The following is a 21,288-nucleotide window of genomic DNA, read 5'->3' on the forward strand; positions in this document are numbered from 1 at the left end:
GCCAGAACAAACTTTACCTTTCAAAGTTACAACTTAGGCTCTTTACAATTAAATGTAAATGGGACCAGATATTTCTTTCTTTTTCTAGATAGCGAGAGAGCACAAGCAAGCATGGGTCGAGAGGCAGGGGGCTGGGGGGGAGAGAAGCTTACGCAGGCTCCACACTGAGCACACAGCATGGTGCCAGGGCTCAATCCCACAACCCTGAGATCATGACCAGAGCCGAAATTAAGTCAGAAGCTCAACCGAGCCACCCGGATGCCCTGGGAGCAGATATTTTCTTTCCCTTAATTTACTGCCAAACAATTGTTCAAAAAAATATTTCTTTCTCACAGACTTGATAAAAGATGGCATTTTCAAACAGATGTTTAAGTGCACCCAAACAGTTCTATCACATTATCTTTCATAACTGCCTTTTCTTAATTTTTTCCTTCTTGGGTATTTTGCATATAAATGACTCTTCCATGCCAGTTCTGTGAAATGAAGTAAATAATGTAATTAGAAATAATACACAGGTGCATGGATTAGACTACTAATGGTGGCTTCTGTTTTTTGAGGAAATTGTCTGTACCCTTGGATTTGTTTAGATTTGCTACCTTTCCCTAAGGGTTCTGTGCCCTTTTATGTTACTGAAAAACAAAACAAAACAAAAAACAAAAAAACAGAGTTCTGAAGGCTTATCAAGAATGCCATTGTGCATTTTCCTGAAGAACTTGAACTCCAGCATGCTTCAGTAAAAAACAAAAACAATAACAAAGAGAATGACACATTCCCTAAAACTTGATGAAAGCTAGAACATTGGGAAGTTTTTGTACCAAACAGGAGGATAAATAAATCCTAGTATTAAGCTAGCATTTGTACACAGGATGAAGCCAAAGTAGAGGAGAGACATAGCTACTTCTGGCATGAAGAGTCAGCCCTCTGCCCTCTCCCAGAAACTCTTCTCCGCACTGCTTATTCCCACAGCCCCATATTTCAAGGTTGATCTTAAGTTCCACCTTCACGAAGAAAGCACTCCAGCTAGATTAATTTCTCTTTTCCCCTGAATTTGACTATCAACACTTTTCATCTAGGGACCTCATTAATCATCCAGCACCTTGATGTTGTGATTTCACTGTTATTTAATTGCTTCATGGGGCTACCAGGGTCATTTTCCCTATGCTGTTACACACTATAAACTGCTGGAGGCCAAGAATGTCTCTCACATTACTTTTGTGTCTCTCTACTCCCCAAAGCTAAGCATAGATTTATGAATACAGTAGATAGGGAATCTAGTCTGGTGGAGCAGAACCATCTTGATGCTATGAGACTTGGTTACTGCAAATTCTCTATAATTCACGGTCATAATCTTGATAAGAGATTATTGAGTGGTTCTTCTCATTCAGCTGAGAAGCTACTCATACCATCCTTATGACCCTCTTGAATGAGTGTGATTTTACAGTCCAGTTAATGGCTGATGGTCATGCAGCACACCCAGTATAGGTATGGCACAGAAGCACACTGCTGGAGTTCGAGTCCCCTCCATCACTTTCTAGCTTTATAGCAAATGACTTGTGTGTGCATTAGTTTCCTCATCTGTAAAAATAATAATAGTTAACAATCATTCAACAGAATGTGTGAGGCCCTGTTCTAAATTCTTTCAGTGTTTTAATCCATCATGTAGGCACTATTATTATCCCCATTTTATAGATGAAGATATTGACAGAGAGAGAATAAGTAACTTTCCCAGAATTACAAAACTAAGCAGGAACATGGGGATTCATATTCAGGTAGGTTGAGCTTACACACTCAACTGCTAAGGTGCATTGCCTCTCATTAAATTTATATCATATGGTTATGTAAACAATTAAACCAATTAATATACCTAAATCATTTAATATTTTTAATTTATTAAATACTGATTTTAAAAAGTGTTTGGCACATAGCACATACAAAATAAAAGTCCACTGTATTATGTTTATATTTAGGTTACAATTTAGGATCCCAAACTCTTTTTTTGTTGTTGTTTTTGAGATGGGGAGAGCAAGAGAGAAAGAGAGGGGAGGGATACAGGGAAAAGGGGAGAGAGAATCTTAAGCACACTCCACATCTAGTGTGAAGCCCAGTGTGGGGTTTGATCCACGACCCTGAAATCATGACCTGAACCAAAACCAAAGAGTTGGACATTTAACCAACTGAGCCACCTAGGTACCCCAAGGCTCCAAAACTCTTACGTGAATTTAGACAAAAATTATCCATACAATAACTTAGTATGTGCCAACACAATCTATGCCCAGAGGGAAGCTTATCCTCTTATGAGAACTGCATACATATGCAAAGAAAATTAAGCAAACCAAAGTTAAAAGTGACACGAAATGATAGGAAGATCCCAGAAGAACTGCAGATAGCAAGCTGCCCTATCCACAGAGTCTTATCTCATAGAGGTCTTCATAGCTCCTTTTAACAGGTATCCAAGATGACTCTGATATAAATTATTCATAAACTACACTTTAAACATTCATTTTATAGTCTGTACTTGAACACATACCACATTAGGGTATGAAACTGAACTTATAAGTACAGAGGTGCTGCATGAAAAGCACAGTAGAAACACATGGAGAGAGATGGGCCTAAGATGGGACTGGAGCTTAGGGAACACTTCTCAGAGGAGGGGGACCTAGCATTCCAAAATGAGGATATCAATAATTTACTCAGAAACTCATCCTCCAGCTCAGTTAGAAGAAGAATAATGACACAAATCAAAAAAAAAAAAAAACTAATAGTATTAATATTTTATCAGTTCCACTATGTTCTCTAAGGATCCCAAATGTTCTGTACATTAATAATTGAGTCTCCTTAAAATCTTCAGAACCATTGTGAGCAAGAAGAGCAGGGAATGTAAATACCATTTAAATAACCACTACTTCATTTCTGTTACCTACAGTCCTTTTATGCATGTTTCTTTTGTTAGTACAAAGAAATCAATGGTTCCTGAAGATACGTAATAGATAAATGCACTCATTCCTTCCTTGTCTAGTTTATTCGTTCATTCTATAAAAATTTATTGGATATATAATCCAAGCACAGTGCTAGGCCCTAGGGAAATAAATATGATCAAAGTCTAATGAAGAAAACAAAAATGAAACATATAAGGGTTTTCCATGAAATGGATCCAAAGTAGAGTTAGATAGGCTACAAATTACAGAAGGGATTCAGAGGAGGATGTGGTCAACAGCATAAATGGGGAGCACTCCAGAAAGCTTTCAGAGTAATAATAATCTCCTCACAGTCAAACCTAATGGCAAATTCCTTGAACATGATGCTTCTTCTAAGCATTATTCAATACTTCTGCCTTGAAATTTCATTTTCCCCAAAGTTTAGAGATATGACCCTGAATATTTTTGCCTCTAACTTTCCATGGCCCCTTTTGCCAATTCCATTGACAGTACCTCTGTTCAAAGACTTTAATGTGGTTGTTTGATGGTAGTTGCCTCTTCTGATTTGAGCCAGAGCCTTTTATTCCTCATTGTGCATCAGAATTACTGCAAAAAAACTCAAAAACATACAGGTGTCCCAGGCTTCCTTTGATTTTTCAGCTTTGGGACTTAGATATGTGTGTCCTGTGTTTTCCTTTTAAGATCCTAGGAGATTCTAGCCAGAATAGAACCAACTAATGATGCCTTCCTTCCTCTTACTATTCCATATGGAGATTGTTTATTTTCATCATTTTCTTTCATTGGCTTCCTGAACTGTCTAGAGTTCTGGGTCTGGAAACAGTCATCAGACTGAGAACAACCGGAATAGGAAGGGGCCATCCCAGTCTTCTCCATCCAGGATACTGTACGATCAAATCCACCATGACCATTTGGAATCTCAAAACTGCCTCATACTCCTCTTATCTTTGGTCATTTGTATAAGAACTTCTTTTCATCTATCCTCTTTGTAAACTTTCTCTTACTGTGCCCCTATTCTTCCAAACATCACAATTTTATCTCATGGAAATTCAGATTCATAGTAAACAAACTTTTCACTAATTCTCACACTCCATTACTCAAGCGAAAGTTGCCCATTTCTCCTAACTGGTCTCTCCCAATCAGCATCACCTTTTTTGCCTCAGTCAAATTAATTGGAGAAATGGCCTATTTTTGCTATTTTTGATTCTTCCTTTCACATTTGTTCACTAAACAACTGCAATTTGGTATCCAGCATTACTATTCCATAAAACTACTATAGCAAATGATATAACTAATCTCCAGTCTGTCAAATATAAAGAACATTTCCATTCAAAATGGCACCTCTTTGGCAATTAGGTAATAATATCATTGGGACATCTATTTCTCTTATCCTACCAGCTTTAAGGTTTGGGATTATCACTGACTCTTCCCTTGCTCTTTAAGTAAAAAATAAATTATTTGATTCAGTAATATTTTATAATTTATGAATTCATCAAAGTATATTTCTACTATATATGATGATGATTTCTACTATATATATATCTGATACTATTACAACCAAATTTTCAAATTTAGTTCTCTTTATTCTTACACTCAGAACTCTATTCTAAGTTCCAATGTCTATTAAAAGCTTCCATATACATCTTTTAACTCCTGTGATTTTCTATTGAAGCCCACCCTGTAAACTATTATAAAGATGACCTTTCTCAAACTGAATTTTTATCAAATCTTTCCTTGCTTTAAGAACTCTTGTTTGGCCACAGTCAAATCTGTGTAGCCCAACATGTATTGCCATCTAGCCCAATCTTCAGCCACTAGGCCAATTTAGTCTCATCTGTTGACATTTCCTGGCAGGGTTGTTCACATACCATGCGTATCTTTCTTATACTTGTCTCAACAGCTTTGTTAATACCTTTCACTGATCTGTCATTTTAACTCTCAATTTTTACCCATCACTTCCTTTGAGATCCAAATAAATTTTCTTTCCTATTGGGCTGATAGAACTCTTGCATGAGCTATTTGTCAGCACTTGGTAAAGGTTTTCCATATATTATCTGGCAATGGCTGTATTTTAAATATTAATCCTACCACAGAATCCCTTCGGGTAATTTTAGATTTTGGATTGCATTTGTCTCCCACATTATTATCACCATTAAGCAACAAAACCATAAGAAGTCCACTGAGCAATATTTGAGCAATGGAAAAACAATGAACAAATTAATTACACATAAAATTATTACTGAAATGCAATAATGCTTCCAAACAATTCACAGTTTAATTACTGCCTTCTATGGTCAGTCTTTCAAACTGTATTAATACAAGGTTTTCTTTTCATTGTTTAAATATGCTTATGTAATTCGTTTGAAAAAATTACTTTCTCCAGTAAAATTAATTGCAATAGTGACTGAATACATGCACAAATACATTTATACATGTATATAGTTTTAAAAATGTTACACGAGGAAAAATATTTCTAGTCCCTCCTATGAAAGTGTCTAATAACTTTATTAACTGCTTTCAAATATTTGCTATTGGAAATAAATTGGCCTGGTTTTCGATCACTTCTTGTCCCTGAAAGAAATCTCATCTCATAATTTTCCTTTTCAGGCCCTACATATGTTGGCTTCGTTATAAGCAGACTTCTCCTGAGCAAAAAAAAAATAATAATAAAATAATAATAATAATAATAATAAAATATTTGATTCCCAGAGGGTTTATTCTGTATTCTCTAAATCTGCCTTGTACAATATGATAACCACTAGCTAATTGAAGTGTGGCTACATCAAATTGTTATGTGTTATAAGTAAGAAGTATATACTGGATTTTGAAGACGTTAATACAAAAAAATACAATATCTCATAAATAATTTTTATAATGATTACATGCTATTTGATAAAATTTGTGATATATTGGGGTGAACCAAGCATATTATTAAATTAATTTCACTTGTTTCTTTTTACTTTGCTTATTGGGTGAGTTTTGGCAATTTGGGGTCCTAAAATAATTGGTTCATTTCATCTAAGTTGTTGAATTTATATGCATAGAGTTGTTAATTGTATTCCCATATTATCCTTTTAATGTCTGTGGGGTTTACCTTGCTGCCTCATCCCTCCCGCCTAACATTTAGGCATCTTCTCTCTTTTTTCCTTTTGTAGCCAGGCTAGAAGCTTATCGATTTCATTGAGCTTTTCAAAGAGCCATTTATTTCTCTATTGTTTTCCTGTTTACAATTTCATTGATTTCCGCTCTTTACTTTTTCCCTCATTCTGACTGCTTTGATTTTAATTTGCTCTTATTTTTTTAATTTCATAAGGTGGGAATTTTGTTGATTTGAGATATTTATCCTTTTCTACTGTAAGTATTTTATGCTCTACAATTTATATGTGGCAATTAGAAAATTTAAAGCTACATGTGTGGTTTGCATTATATATTGGTATTTATTGCTCCTCTACTAAGTATAACATACTAGCAAAATGGGTTTTTTTTTCCCCACTACATTAATAAAAGTTTAATTGCCTATGGGATCACTGAACCAAAGAACCTCAGGCTCTCAGAAAGTAGTGAGCAACAGCCTTGGGTGGTTTGGGTTTCTCCAAATTCAATAATGTAAAAACTTGGGATATGTTTTGAGTTGAAAATTAAAGTTTAAAAAAGTATCCCATGAAACTGAATTTAAGAGTTTTTGGTTCTTCAGAGCTCCCTGTCTACTGACAGAGTGAGCTTTTTAAAATGAAAATCAGAGAGCCATCTATGGAAATATGGGTTATGGAGTTGAAAGATGAGATTGCTTCCTTTAATTTCACTGGCTTGACTCAGGGCCTGAAATTTGTGTCTTGGAAGCCCCCTTACTAGTCCTCTGGCTGGAAACCTGGAGTTTTGGTTTACTCACCCAGCCATGCAGTACCCATCACTGTATCTGCAAGACCAAACATTGGGGAGAACAGAGGGGGGAAAAAAAGCAATGCAAATTCACTGCAAACTCTGAGCCATAATTCCTCTGGTCAGAGAGGGCTTCCTCCACTCAGCAGTTTAGGCACCTGCGTGGTTGCCTCCACCTTCTCCATCACAGCTGCTTCTGGGGGATTGCCTGGGCTGGGGAAGACAGAATAGAAAAGCAAAAAGCAGGGGCACCTGGGTGGCTCAGTCAGTTAAGCATCTGCTCAGAAACTGATCGCAGGGTCCTGGGAACAAGCCCCACCTCAGGGTCCTTACTCAGCGGGGAGTCTGCTAGAGGATTCTCTCTCTCTCCCTCCACCCCTCTCCTTCCGCTCTCCCCCTGCTGGTGTGCTTTCTCCCTTTCTTTCTCTCTCAAATAAATCAATAAATAAAACCTAAAAAAAAAAAAAAGAAAAGAAAAACAAAAATGAAAGCCTGGTATTTCCTCTCTTTCTGTCTGACCCATGGAAGCCCTCTTTCTACTGCGTAGATGTGAAAGAGAAGACTCTTCTGGAGCTCTTGCCATCCACTTCTGGGCATACTTCAGGGTGTCAACTTGCCTGTGAATGGAAGCTGGGCAACACTGGAGGGAGAAAACAACAACACTACTATTTGGCGGTTCTGGGGATTCCCATCTCTTTCCCTAATCTACCTGCTAGTCCTTACTTTTCAGCATCCTCTGTATACACACAATCTGCCAGCGTTTATACCTGCATTTAAGGGAGATAAGGTGGAGGGTGTTTATTCCATTTTGCCTGGAACTGGAACCATTATTCCATTTTCATACCATTTTTTTAAGACAAAAATTCTAATCTCACTCAAATCCCTAAACATCAAATATATGGTAGGAGGGAGACAGAGGATACAGGTAATTTGGAAGACTGGGCTAACCAAAGAATCAGAAATTTGCCTTATTCTCCTGAGGACTAAAAGCTTGATGAACTTGTCATGAGAATGATATAGCTATGCCGTTTGAAAAATTCTTGAGTTTTACACATTTATATGGTGTAATATATCTAAGACAAAAATCTATATTTAGAAAAGATGCATTCTTGATTAAGTACAATAAATACTTCGGTCTTTTCTAAAGTAGAAGGATCTGTTGCCATCTGGATAGAATGCAGAAGGGATATTTTTATCCTAACATTGAAGCTAACTCAGCAGTACTGAAGATTGAGAGTAGGGGTGAATGAGTCCAGCACTACTATTTTATCTATGCTATCCCTCATTTGTATTTCTTAAACCATCAGAGTTTTGTCCTGTCAGTCCAAATCTCAGACCAAGACCCTTTTTGTGATAACTAGTAAGGACTATGGGTTCTACTTTCAATGAAAAATGTTGTTTGTAGGTTTATATTTTAAAGAAGCACTGTTTTCTAAATAAACAACTTGGAGACTATAGGCCTATGATCTTAAAAAAATACTAGTTGTAATCCTGACTTTTGACTCAGATTTCAAATAGGAATGTATTTGGTGACAAATAACATAAAGCCCAACCAACATTGGGTTAAACATCTAAGAGTTTACCGACGTCACAACAAGAAGTCTGGGACTCAGCATAATCTTCACAGTATGAAAGAAACTATAAATGATCAGTATAAATGGTTAATTTATAAACATATTCCCCAATTGTTGGGTCATTGTTTTGTTTCCAGTTAAATTATTCCATTAAGAACATGTGGAAAGATGCTCGATATCATAGCAAAAGCATTTTCATATCTATATTCTTCCGAGTGCCCTCATTTCCAAGGAGAGATTCCGGGAAGCGAGGTTGCTGAGTCACAGAATGTAAGCATTTTACATTTGAATGCTTGCTAGTTTCTGAAATGATTGTGTCAGTCCAAATTCCTACCAACAGTATGGTAGCATGTCCCTTTCCTTGTATTCTCACTGTCATTGGGTATTATAAATATCTTGAATTTTTAAGGGTGAATCATGGTTTATTTTTTATTATTATTTCACTTTGCTTCTCATCTTACTGATGTTGAACATCCCTTTAAATGTTTATTGGTGATTTGCCTCTCTGCTGTGAATCAGATGTTTTTATTGATTTATTGGATTATTTGATTCTCTTATCAATATGAAGGATTGTAACCCTTTGCCTTTCATATAAACTGCAAATAAAGTTCTCCTAGTCTATTGTTTGTCCTCTATATTTGGTCTACGGTATCTGGAAAACTCATATTCATCTCCAGGACAGCCAAATATCATTTTCTCTGTCAAGCTTCCCCTGGATCCTCTGGCAGTTAGTCATTCTTTCCACACTATACCCATAATGTGTTGCGCATATCCCTGTGTGCTAAATTATAACTACAAACCTTTTCCTCCTGTTCAAGAAACTATACCAAAATGAAGGCTAAACAGACTAACATTACAATAGATAGATTTCTGAATCCGCTTTCAATTTTCCAAAACTAAATCATTCACAAACTTCAGAATTTTCTCTTTGCTTATCATTAATACAATCACATCATCTTTCATTTAGAGAATTTCAGGTCCATTTCTCAACTGTCTCTCCATGAAAATTCTTGTTTTCTTCTTTCTGTACCTTTTTTTCATGAGTGCTGACTTCAACATCCCCAGAGAATGCCACTCTTGCTGTCACTCTGTTCTAGTTACCTCTTGCTGTGTGACAAACTGCTGCGAATTTTAGTAGCCTAAAAAAATTATTTACTTTGGTCACAATTCTCAACTTGGGCAGGGCTCAGTGGGGAAGCTTTGCTCTGCTCCACACAGTTCAGCTGGGCAGCTTTACCAAGCCTGGAGAATCTACTTCCAAGACGGCTCAGATGGCTCACTCACATAACTCGCAAGTTGGTTGGCTGTTACCCAAGATCTCAGCCAGAGCTGTTGCTGGGAGCCTCAGTTCTCCACATGGGCCTCTCAAAAGTGCTACTTGACTTCCTCACAAGTCGGTTCAGTTCCAAGAGTGACTATTTGAAATTACAGAAAGTAAATGCAGCCAGTCTTTTGATGCTAGGTCTGGAAACTGGTACAGCATTATCTATGCTGTAATATTTGGGTCAAAGAAGTACAAGAGTCAGTCCAGTGTAAAGAAAATGAACACAGACCCCACTTCTCAATGGGAGGAGTGCCAAAGAATTTATGGCCATCTTTAATCTGCCATAATCTTCCTGGGTACTGGGTCCTTCTAAAGTTGTCAAAAAGTTATCAGTATTTGCTATAACCAAGCCATGCGCTGTTTCCTACAGAAATATGGAAGATGCCTCTCTTTCTTGCCAACTCTTTGTCACTTGGTGTCTCAGCCACAAAGCAATATGGTGAGTGCCTCATGTTTCCCACAGGTTCTTGAGCTTCTGTCAAGGGGTCAAGTCCAACCTTAACTGCTAAACCAAGACCAGGGATAAGATATTGCCCTCCCCTAATTTTTTACTCTACAGTCTCTGTGCCCACAAAATGTTCCATTTATTTTTTTAAAAAAGTTCCATTTATTGAATTCCTTCCCCTCTAGTAAATCAACTCCCATCAACACTTCATTATATATAATCACACTCTGAACTGCTTAGCCTGAACTACTAACAAATTATTTGTGATTTTCGCAATATTAATGTGCCTTAACTCCATGTCTGAGAAGCTTACTCTCATAGACTGTCTCTTAAACCAACTTCTGTTATATAAACAATATTTTATCAGATTATCCATGGCATTCTCCAATCTAAAGGATGCTATTTGAATTTCATTTCACTCCATTCCTCCATAGTACTTACTGGAGCTGAACATCTCAGAAAAGAAATACCCTGTAGACTAGAAAAGAGCCAAGTGAGGTAGAGAAAATCACTAGGAAGTTTTACTGTTTCATTTACTGTAAGGGTCCTTTTTGTTTGTTTGTTTTTTAATGGAAAAAGTTCTCCATTTTCAAAAGTATAAGAGAAAAACTAAACTGCCTACTAGCTCTTATTCTCCCAGGAATAGTTCCTACCTAATTTTAGAGATTTTCTTCAAAATGATCAGTGAAAAATATGACAGGTACTTTATATGTATACAACTCTAAGACACAGCTCCCTTGAACCATAGAAAAAAAGAAACTCTCATATACTATGGTGGGAAAGCAAACTGGTGCAGCCACTGTGGAAGGCAATATGGGGTTTCCTCATAAAGTTAAAAATAGAACTACCCTACATCCAGTAATCTGTACAACTGGGTATTTACCCAAAGAATACAAAAACACTAATTCAAAGGGATATATGCACCCCTTTGTTTATAGCAGCATTATTTACAATAGCCAAATTATGGGAACACCTGGGTAGTTCAATCAGTTCAGTGTCCAACTCTTGACCTCTGCTCAGGTCTTGATCTCAGGGTTGTGAGTTCAAGCCCCCACCCTGGGCTCCACACTGGGCATGGAGTCTACTTTAAAAAATTAATAAATTTTTAAAAATAGTTGAATTATGGAAAGAGCCCAAATGTCCATCAACTGGTGAATGGATAAAGAGGATGTGGTATGTATATATAAAATAGGATATTAATCAGCCATTAAAAGAATGAAGTCTTGCCATTTGCAATAACATAGATGGAGCTAGAGAGTACAAAGCTAAGCGAAATAAGCCAATCAGAGAAAGACAAATGCCATATGATTTCACTCACATGTGGAATTTAAGAAACAAAACAAACAATGGGGGAAAAGAGAGAGAGAGAGAGAGAGACCAAAAGACCAAAACCAGACTCAACTATAGGAAACAAACAGCTGGTAGAGGAAAGGCTGATGGTGGAATAGGTTGAAATAGGTGATGGGGACTGAGAATACACTTATTTTGATGGGTACTGGGTAACATATGGAATTGTTGAATCACCATATTGTATGCCAGAAACTAATATAACACTGATGTTAACTACACTAGGATTAAATTTTAAAAAAAAAAATTAATACTGGAATTTGGAAGGTACAAATTAATCTTACCTCTCTCCCTCAAAATTACAAATCAATTGAAAAACTGACATCAAGGCGAGATATGGATCAAAGTATCTGCCCTCATTACCAGTAAAACTGGACCAGAGGATAGGCTGATTTTGTTTTCCATTTATTCTCCCTAAAATCTAGTTATTGGGACCTGCCTCTGAAGAGAGTTGAGTCTGAGGCAGAGACACACATTTAGTTGCCCTAGAGGGTGAGATTGTGACCCAGCCTCTGCCAGGCAGGGATTTCCAACCAGCCCAGCAGCAGCAGAGTAAGGAGCAAGTAGCCCATGGGTAGACAGGGTCTGCAGTGAGAGACCTTGAGGTTGGCTTCCCCATGGCAGCCACTTCTTTCTCTAGTCTCACCAGTCAGGTAACATAGCCCCCCTTGCTTCTGTAGGGAATCTGGAGAGATGGGTGAAAGCATCTGGGAGACTAGAATTTCTGAGAGAGTAGAATTTTCTAACTTGTGGGTCTGGGTCTCTAGGAAAATCAGGCAAGGGAGAACGTGGATTTCCTATATGACATAAACATTTTGAGTAAAACACTGCTATGACGCAGATAATATAACACAAATTATTCCTCTTCCAATACCCTCCTAAAGGGTTCCATCACATTCTCAACATACATGCTGTAAAATTTTCTCTAGTGTGTAAACATATATAATTAAGTCACATGGATTTACTTTATTCTTCAATCTTAAAGGACCTTATCAGGAAAGTGAAAAAACAACCCACAGAATGAGAGAAAATGTCAGCAAATCACATCTGATAAGGGATTAATATCTAAAACATATAAAGGATTAACATTCAAAATATATAAAGAACTCTGATAACTCAACCACAAAAAATAAACAGCCTGATTTTAAAATGGGCAAAAGACTTGACTAGACATTTCTCCAAGGAAGATACACGATTGTCTAAACACATAAAAAGGGGATTAACATTATTAGTCATTAGGGAAATACAAATCAAAACCACCATGAGGTACCACTTCACACATGGTAAAATGGCTATAACCTAAAACAAAAAAAAGCACTTTGGGCAAGGATGTAGAAAAACTGGAACACATGGTTGTTGCTAGTAGGAATGTAGTACAATGCAACTGCTATGAAGACATTTTGATGTTTCTTTAAAAAGTTAAATATACCCAAAATAACTGAAAACAGGTCCTCAGATATTTGTACGCCAACTTTCACCATAGAATTTCTCATAATAGTTAAAAAGTGGAAACAACTCAAGGGTTCATCAAAGTATGAATGGATAAATAAAATGTGGTATATCCGTACAATGAAATATTATTCATTCATAAAAAGGAATGAAGTTCTGATACATGCTATAATGTGGATGAACCTTGAGAACATTATATGCTAAGTGAAATAAAGCCTACCACAAAGGACAAATATTATAGAGTTAGTCCGTTTATAAGAGGCACCTAAAATTGACAAATCTGTAGAGGCAGAAAGTAGATTTGAGGTTGCCAGAGAAGTCAAGAATAGGAGTCGTTGCTTAATAGGTACAGAATTTATATTTGAGGTGAAGAAAAAGTTTGGGAAATGGTGTTGATGGTTGTACACTTTTGAGTGTAATTAATGCCATGGAAATGTACACTTAAAAATGGATGAAGTGGCAAATTTTACGTTAAAATATTTTAGTACAATAAAAAAAATTTTTAAATACTACATTCTTAGTAAGTATTCAAGTTCACAGCAGAAAATCATGCTATTCCTTATGTAAGGCAAATTTTAATAAGACTTTTAGCTTTACTACTAATATATTTTGACTATTTCTCATGAATTCATTTCTAGCTAAGTAAATGGAAATAGGACAAAAATAAGTACTCACTGGGTCAGAAATTTAGTCAGAATCACGGAACTAATAGATTTATGAGTCAAATCAGAGGTGAAATTTAGTATTTTATACTCTAAAAGGTCATTTTTCACTGAATGCTAATATTGTATATGTACAAATACAGAAGCCAGTGGCTGGAAGTTTATTTGGTTTGTATCATTCCTTTGGACAATAGCAATGTTGTTAGTTGCAAGATAGATGCTGAAGAGAACATTCTCAGAAACATCCCTAATGTACTCCCAATTCCTCTTTCTTCCTGGACCACTTAGAAATGTAACGTCAAAAAAAAAAAAAAAAAGAAGAAATGTAACGTCGAGAGCAGCCATAAGCAAATCTTTACCTGACAAATCTCTCCCCTTTCTCGAATTTCTTCTTTCTCATTAGAGATAATTTGAGTATGGTTTGGGAATCTAGATGTCTTTTGGGAGTTAATGTTTTTTCCACACAATTATGTTTTCACTACTGAAAATAGGGAAATATTTTTTTTCTAGACATTCCACTGGAATTAAGTCCTATACTGTTGAAAGGAAAATAACATCTTCAGGGTATAGACATTTAACAATATTAGAAAACTCATAAAAATTCTGCATTTCCAGAAATGTTCCTTTTAATCTAAATTACTATAATTTTAGACAATTTTCAATGGAGGCAGAACGTTGCTTTTCTATCAAATTAATTAAATTAATTTAATTTATCAAATATTGAATCCAAATTACTCTGATATATTAATTATTAAAGAACAATTATGCCACTTTTTCTTTTAAAAGCAGCAGGTATAATATATATATCATTGCATTTCTCCCCCCAAATTTCCCTTTTTAGGTGTTGGAAGGTAACTGCTTTTATCATAGTTTTTCAAATGAAGAACCTGAGACCAGAGAGGCTAACTGCAGCGCCCAAATTAGAGTAGACTCAGCACTGAACCCTACACCCTTTAAATACCCCTTAAACAGCATTCTTCTTTATAATTAGAATGAATTGCAGGGCTCTGTGTATTGGAAAAGGACAGGAATGAACTTAAATATTAAATATTTATTGGCTTATTGAACTATTAATGTTCTTACCATTCAAAAAGCTCATATTAAAACCAACTTGGATCCAATAATTTTGTGCTACAGGTTAAGCTATGCCAACATTGACAGCATAATAGCTAATAAACTGGTTAAATTCCTGATTTATATATCTACAATATGGAATTTACCTTTTCGTTATTTTAAGAAGTCTTTTCTCAACAAATCCAGAACTTCAGACTTCTTGATTTCTTCTTTAAAATCAATAGCATTGGAGGATGATGCTACTACTTAAAATTTCTTTTGGGGCTGGGTGCCTAGTAGATAGTGATGGGGGGGTCAGGGAGGGTATGGGAGAGGGACATAAAGAGGTAATGGCTAGGGGCCTACATGAAGCCAAAAGGCCTTTTTACCTGGGACCTTATGTTCTTAGATACACACACACACACACACACACACACACACACACACACAGAAAGAGAATGGCCCCATGATCCCATGGCACCTTATGGAAAGATCCACAATAGAGATGAAGCTTTGTTTGATCTATCCTCTCCCTTCATTTTAGAGTTAAAGAGCCTGAAATCCAGAAGGCTAGTCCATCCAGAAGACTGGCATAAAAGGACAACAGGACTTTGGAATCTAGAACCACAAGCATCTTCTGAGGATGGATCCTGTTAAATGGGAAGCCTTTCCCATCCAACCCCACCCTCAGCTCCCGGATGGATTTAGGTATGCAAATTTAGTGATAGTTGCTGTGGAGCTGTACTGCTTTGCCTAAGACAGCATTCTCCCTGGAGTTGTGTGGTCCTGGACAGAAATAGGGTTGGGAGAAAAGAGAGGGAGTCTGTAAGACCCAGACTTCCATGAGCTTCCCCGAATTTCATTAATAGACCTGCAATGCAGGCTGGGCATGAATTATTAGTGGCAACAGGGGAAGGGATGTGGTTTCAAGTCCAAGTTAACTTCAGCACAAACAGTTGGCAGGTATCTAAGAAGATGCTGGGGACAAAGGAGACCATGAGAAAGTAAACCTCTGAGGATGAGCAGAAAATTCGAGGAAGTCTTGGGTTTCCACAATTCATGGAATTCAGTTTATTTGTGTAGCAGCAGCAGCAAGACTTTGAATTTTTAGCTGAGTTACATGAGTTAGTGGTATAATCAACACAGATCTGTTGATTCCTGGTTCAATGCTCTTTCACATCATGATTTGTTTTTTTCTTATATACAAAGGACTTCCTGGTAGCCAAGGATTTCTTCTTTGAAAGACAGCCCAGAGCCCAGAGCAAGGAGCTGCCTAAACAGGAGACTACATTTTGGATTCTAATGGCTCTCTCTTTCAGTACTAAGTTTTCTTCAACTTTCGAGCCTGATATACCCAATTGCTTTTACTACTGTGCAGTCAGAAAAACATGGTCTGTATATATCAGATGCAGTTTAGATCTGCTTCTAAATCCAGGAAGCAAGTGTAAAATCCAGCTAGATGTTCACAGAAGCCAGTAATGTTGAAGCACTAAAAATAGTCATTACCGGTTGCCCAATCAAACCTCTTTGATCTTAGTGAAGACATTCACTTACCTAAAAGGCTACCTATAAGGGCTGGCTGCATCCCTGGGCTCCTTTCTTAGAAGGGGACACACCACTTGGAGTCTAAAGTGACTCTGCCTGTCACTGTTTTGAAATTTTTAATAATTTGATTTAGAAATTGGTGTTTTGTAAGTAAAGTCCCTTGGGACAACAGAGGAAGTGCTGAGGGACTGGTGCCCTATCTCACATGGGGTCCTGCCTCCCAGGGAGAGTCTCTGGTATCCTGTCTGCGTCCCCACCCTTGTTCAGTGACCTCTGCCATCTGCCCTGGAGTGCGGGGAGGGGGGGCCAGGTCACAGCTAGGAAAAGGTTGGAGCCAGGCCACACCCTGTGCACTGAGCTATGGCCGGGGGCTCAGAGTTTGTGAGGGTGCGCACTGGCCCAGCACGTACCCCATGCATGAAGGAGACAGACATTAAATAGCAGATGAAATGCAATGTGACAGGTCAAGAAAAACCTTTTTCTTGCTTTTTGAACAGGGGGCCTACCTTTTTATTTTGCACTGAGCCCCACAAATTATGTAGCAGGTCCTGACTCGATACCTTATCTGGTAATCTCAAGCTAATATTATTTTTAGATTCTGAACTAAGGAACCGCACATATATGGAATAATAACTCTGATTTTACTAAAATTATTATTTGGTTTCAAAAACTCTTAATATTAAATACAAAATCAGATATTTTCAACAGCTCAACAGAGGGAAAATAAGCTTCTGTATTATTCTTGCCAGCAGGTATCGTTAACAACAGAGAGTTTGACAGTATAATAGATGAAATGGAAAAATGATGGAATTTTTTTTTTCACTGAGGCAGCCAGGAAAAAAAATTAGTTATATTTCCACAGTGAAAATATTATCACTCCATATTTTCTATCACATTAGGGAAAGTTTTTTAAAAATCTTGTTACTTCTCTCTAATGCTGGGATTTGCTCATAAATAACTATGGATAGAGGTTTTCCATTATCTATATGGCACTATGTTACAATGGCCATAGGCCAGTGATGTCAGAGAAATCAAGAGGAAGTATAAGAAATAGCTTCTCATTTTTTTTTTAATTTGTATCTGCTTCACATTTTAATATCTTACCTTGAGCTTGGCCAAAAGAAGTTCATGATCATGAAGAAGTTTTTTGGTTTCATCTTGACTGCTACCAATTTCTAGAAGATTGGGTTGTGATTCGGCCAATTGAAGTTGTACCCACTTGCCACACTATAAATAAAAATGAAATAAAATGCACTTTCAGTTCCTCTTGTTTCTTCCTCTTTACCCTTCTCCTTTTCCTTCTTTGTTTCTTTTTCCTCGTTTCCTTCCTTCCTTTCTTTTTGTTTCAGTTATACTGTGAACAATTTATTTTTTCTATAGAGATAGGGCTTACTTAAATTGAAATATAACAGTTTTAATATAAATCCATGCCTTATTGGCTTTTTTTTTCCACTCTTAGTGTAAATTATTTTCTCTTGGAATACTGTATTTATTTATTTATTTTTGGCATACTCTATTTAAGTTAAAAATTCCCAAAGGAAGAACACATACAAGAGAGTATTATTATTGAATATGACAAAATTACAGAACATGTTGCACAACTGTATATTCTCTCTCACAGAATTCCATAAAAATAGTGAAACTGCACCTGCATAAATAGGATGCAAACTTCACCAAAGAGGAAAGGTTTTGTAAATGCTATTTAGTCTGATTAGTGTTTTTACATTGACCTTGCTGGTCCAACTGGGAAGAATAAACAGCAGATGAAGCAACAGATTTTTATCTTAGAGTAGTAAAGTAAAAACATAACATTTTCCAACTTTTGTTGTTGAGTAATCAATAAAGTATGTATGAGAATGTCAATAAAATTGATGCATGTGACAACAGCCGTATGAATGCAGCCAGATTGTTTTCCTCACGTAGGACACTTTCACTGCTCCAAGATATAACTCACTATTGCATTTCCTGGGGAATTGCTTTTCTAAGAAGCAACAACTGATTAAGCAAGAGGAACCACTAAGAGGCACGTGCACATGGATAAGCAAATTGTTGAAGAGAAATGAAACAAACAAACAAACAAAAACATGTGGCTAGTCCAGATCATTAGTGCCCTAAGATGGTTTGGAAACAAATCCATACGGATCAGACACAGACACTTCTATTCTTTTAGAAGCTTGAGGCTTATTTTATTTGGAACAGTAGTGAGTTAAAGAAGCTATGGAGGGTAGTCAGAGGGAACGTTCAGTCAAGTTAAAATAAGTACTTCCAGTGTAATTTTAGGGTTTTTTTTTCCTGCACTATCCGTTGACCTCTGATTATCCTATAATTTATCCCATACATATTATTCCTCTTCCTGCTCTCAGAAATATTTCTTATTTGAGGGAAAGAAAAGTTAACTTTTTGAAAACAAGGAGTTTGCCCCTTTTCTCTCATGGCTGAAATTTCTAGTGACTCAAAGCATCATAAAATTACATGCAAATTATCAATTTTTGCTATTTCTGCGCCAGGTTTCTTTCCACGTCTACCTATTGCCTTTGAAAGGACTCAAGGGTAAGGGAATCAGTAGAGGTGCTGTTTACATGGGGCTAAGGCTCAGGAGCACTAGGAATCACATTGCTAGGAACACTTTACATTCAGTGCTTCTAGAGTAAATCATTTTGCTCGGTATCAAGTGCTGCTTTCCTGTTACAAATTTTCATATTAACATAAAATTTGCAGCAATTAAGTTAAATTAAACAGGTCTCAGTCTAGGCTTCTAAGCCAGAGAAATCATTCAACTCAGATTGGTGAGGTCCTGAAAGTAACTGGCTGGTGAGCACGAGCTTGTTTGCCTTGTTCCCTCATTAAACACTGCATTCCTGAGGTGGTGACTTGTCTAAATCCGAGCATAATGCTTCAGGGGTTTTTGCAAGACACTTTCATAGGAAATAAAATCATGGATGTCTTCTTCAACCTAAAGTATGTGGCTTTCTTTGCAAATCAGCGAATTACTTGATGTAAAATATGCAATAGCTTAAGCTGCAAGTGGCTTCAACTTCCTGCTGTTAAGGGCAAATTTGACGCATGCCTCTGCACTTTCGCTGGCAGAGTCTTCATTCCCCCCAAAATGTGATAACGATTTACCAGTGCCTTTACCACATCAAAAGTAAGGCCGCAGAGGGCATATATCAGAGCCTCCTACTAGGTGTCTCCTGTCTGTTCTCCATCATGCTGGAAACAGTGCCACCTCATATCTACTGCGACTGTCCTCTTCCTTCCTCCATCATATCCACTCTCAAAAATCACGAACATTTCACAGGTCCAATTGACTATCCAGCCTGGTAACCCACGAACTTGTGGTCATGAGCACTTGAGTACTTTGCCTTTAAAAATCAAATCGAAAGTACATGGTAACGTTTTTTTGTTTTTGTTTTAATTAAGCTGCTATAGATGTTTTCTGACTAACTGAAAGAGAAACTGTAGTAAGTAGCTGAAACTTAGAGGTTTCTCTTAGCTGCCAATTTAAGAAAGCAGTAAGATGTACGTGCGCTATCTTCTATATGGTGAGTGCTGCTGACTGTGTGGGAATGTTCTTTAGGATTATCAACACCCTGCAAAAAGCCAAGAGCCGCAGAGAAAAAAAAGAAAGTTGTCTTACCTTTATGACAGCTATCACAATTTTGGAGTCCCCAGCCTGAACAGCTACTGAACTGACTGTTGTCGTAGAAAACCCCACACCAGGACTTCCTTGGCTGGACATGGTACTTCAGAACCAGAATTTATACTCTGGACGGCCTCTGGACAGATGTGTGTCTGCTGGTCATTTCAGAAGGCAATCACTGGGGTTACTTGGATTCATTCAGGGAAAGCGCTCAGCTCACACTGATGACTCTGCCAAAAGGAAAGAACAGGAGGTTAAAAATAGACAACCCCATTGAGTTTATCATGAGAGGGGAGAGAGAGAAGAGAATGGGAAAGAATCGCCACACCCCTGGTATGGTAACACTAAGTGCCTGATATTTTTGCCATTATCTTAAACGGGGAGGGCAGTTTCAAGCTCTCTGCCTATCAGCTGATGTTTAATAGCAAATGGAAAAAAATTACATCCTGACAACCCAAATTAGTTTTGCCATTGAATCTATATAGTTAGGGTGGACTTTGAAACCAGCTAGTCTTAGACCTGCAAAGATGGATATCTTTGCAAGATTTTCAAGTCACCCTTATGCAAAGAAAGCCCCCCAAAATGTACCTTAAAAATAAGTGCTAATATGTATTTTGGGATTAAGCCACAGATTGCTTCTAATTTTAGGTTAATTTGCTTTCTAAAAATTATTGCCTTTTGTCAAATGAAGCTTGTATGGAATGGCCACATTTTCTCAGAGTCTTGGATTTGTTAGGGACATTTTAAAAATATTTCAGTGAGCAATTATCAGTAGATCTCTACCATTTCAGGATGTCTTTATGACCGCTTTATTTCACTCACCAGCATTTTCAAATTCAATTATCACGATGACCAGGAAGTAATATACCTTGCTATTACCTTTTCATTGCAGCAAGAAAAAAAATTTTTGTTTAATTTAAGGTTAACACTATATATTTTACTACAATTTTTTTAAAAAGGATAACATTTTACTTCAGGTTTGGTTTTTTTTATTGTCCTCCACCCGCATGCAGGAAAATTATAGACAGCTTCAAATCAGAGCCAAAGATCAGCAGATTAATCCTCTTGCTAGAAACCCAGCGTGTGTCACAAGTTGTCTGTGGTATTAAACAGCAGCTGTTGGATTCCCTGTCAAAGAACAGCTGAAAATAACACTGAAGTTTAGGTCAGAGGTCAGATGTGAATACATCAGAGATACTAACTCCAAAGCTGCTAGAGCCATTGGAAATCTCTCTGGGACAGAGCCAGAATGGAGGATGTAGCAATAAACAGAGTTAAACTAGTCCACTTACTGTTTAAACCCTTAGCTCATTTCAAAAACATGTTTAAGTTCGAGCCTAATGTTCAGAAGACTGAGTCAGCACCATTGCTTTGTTTTCCTAAAGTTCGTGATAATATTCTTGAGTCAAAGAGGGAAAAGTGCTTTCACATGCACTT

At 37.1% G+C, this 21,288-nt stretch overlaps 1 protein-coding gene across 3 annotated transcripts in view; it reads right to left on the reverse strand.

The window, feature by feature from the left end:
- Window positions 1-20,197, reverse strand: part of CCDC141 (coiled-coil domain containing 141) — a 174,988-nt gene extending 154,791 nt beyond the window's left edge. For 2 of the 3 annotated variants that reach the window (XM_035696285.2, XM_049106194.1), the window contains exons 1-2: window positions 19,849-20,196; window positions 17,316-17,438 (exon numbers count right to left, since the gene is read on the reverse strand). In XM_035696285.2, coding sequence (XP_035552178.1) covers window positions 17,316-17,438; window positions 19,849-19,950 — 225 coding nt within the window. In that variant the 5' untranslated portion in view covers window positions 19,951-20,196. Of the gene's footprint in view, window positions 1-17,315; window positions 17,439-19,848 lie in introns of all 3 variants that reach the window. The other variant, XM_035696286.2, reaches the window with a different exon arrangement.
- Window positions 20,198-21,288: the final 1,091 nt, after the last annotated feature.

This window comes from Canis lupus, chromosome 36 (assembly GCF_003254725.2).
Source record: "Canis lupus dingo isolate Sandy chromosome 36, ASM325472v2, whole genome shotgun sequence".
NCBI classification, from domain to species: Eukaryota; Metazoa; Chordata; class Mammalia; order Carnivora; family Canidae; genus Canis; species Canis lupus.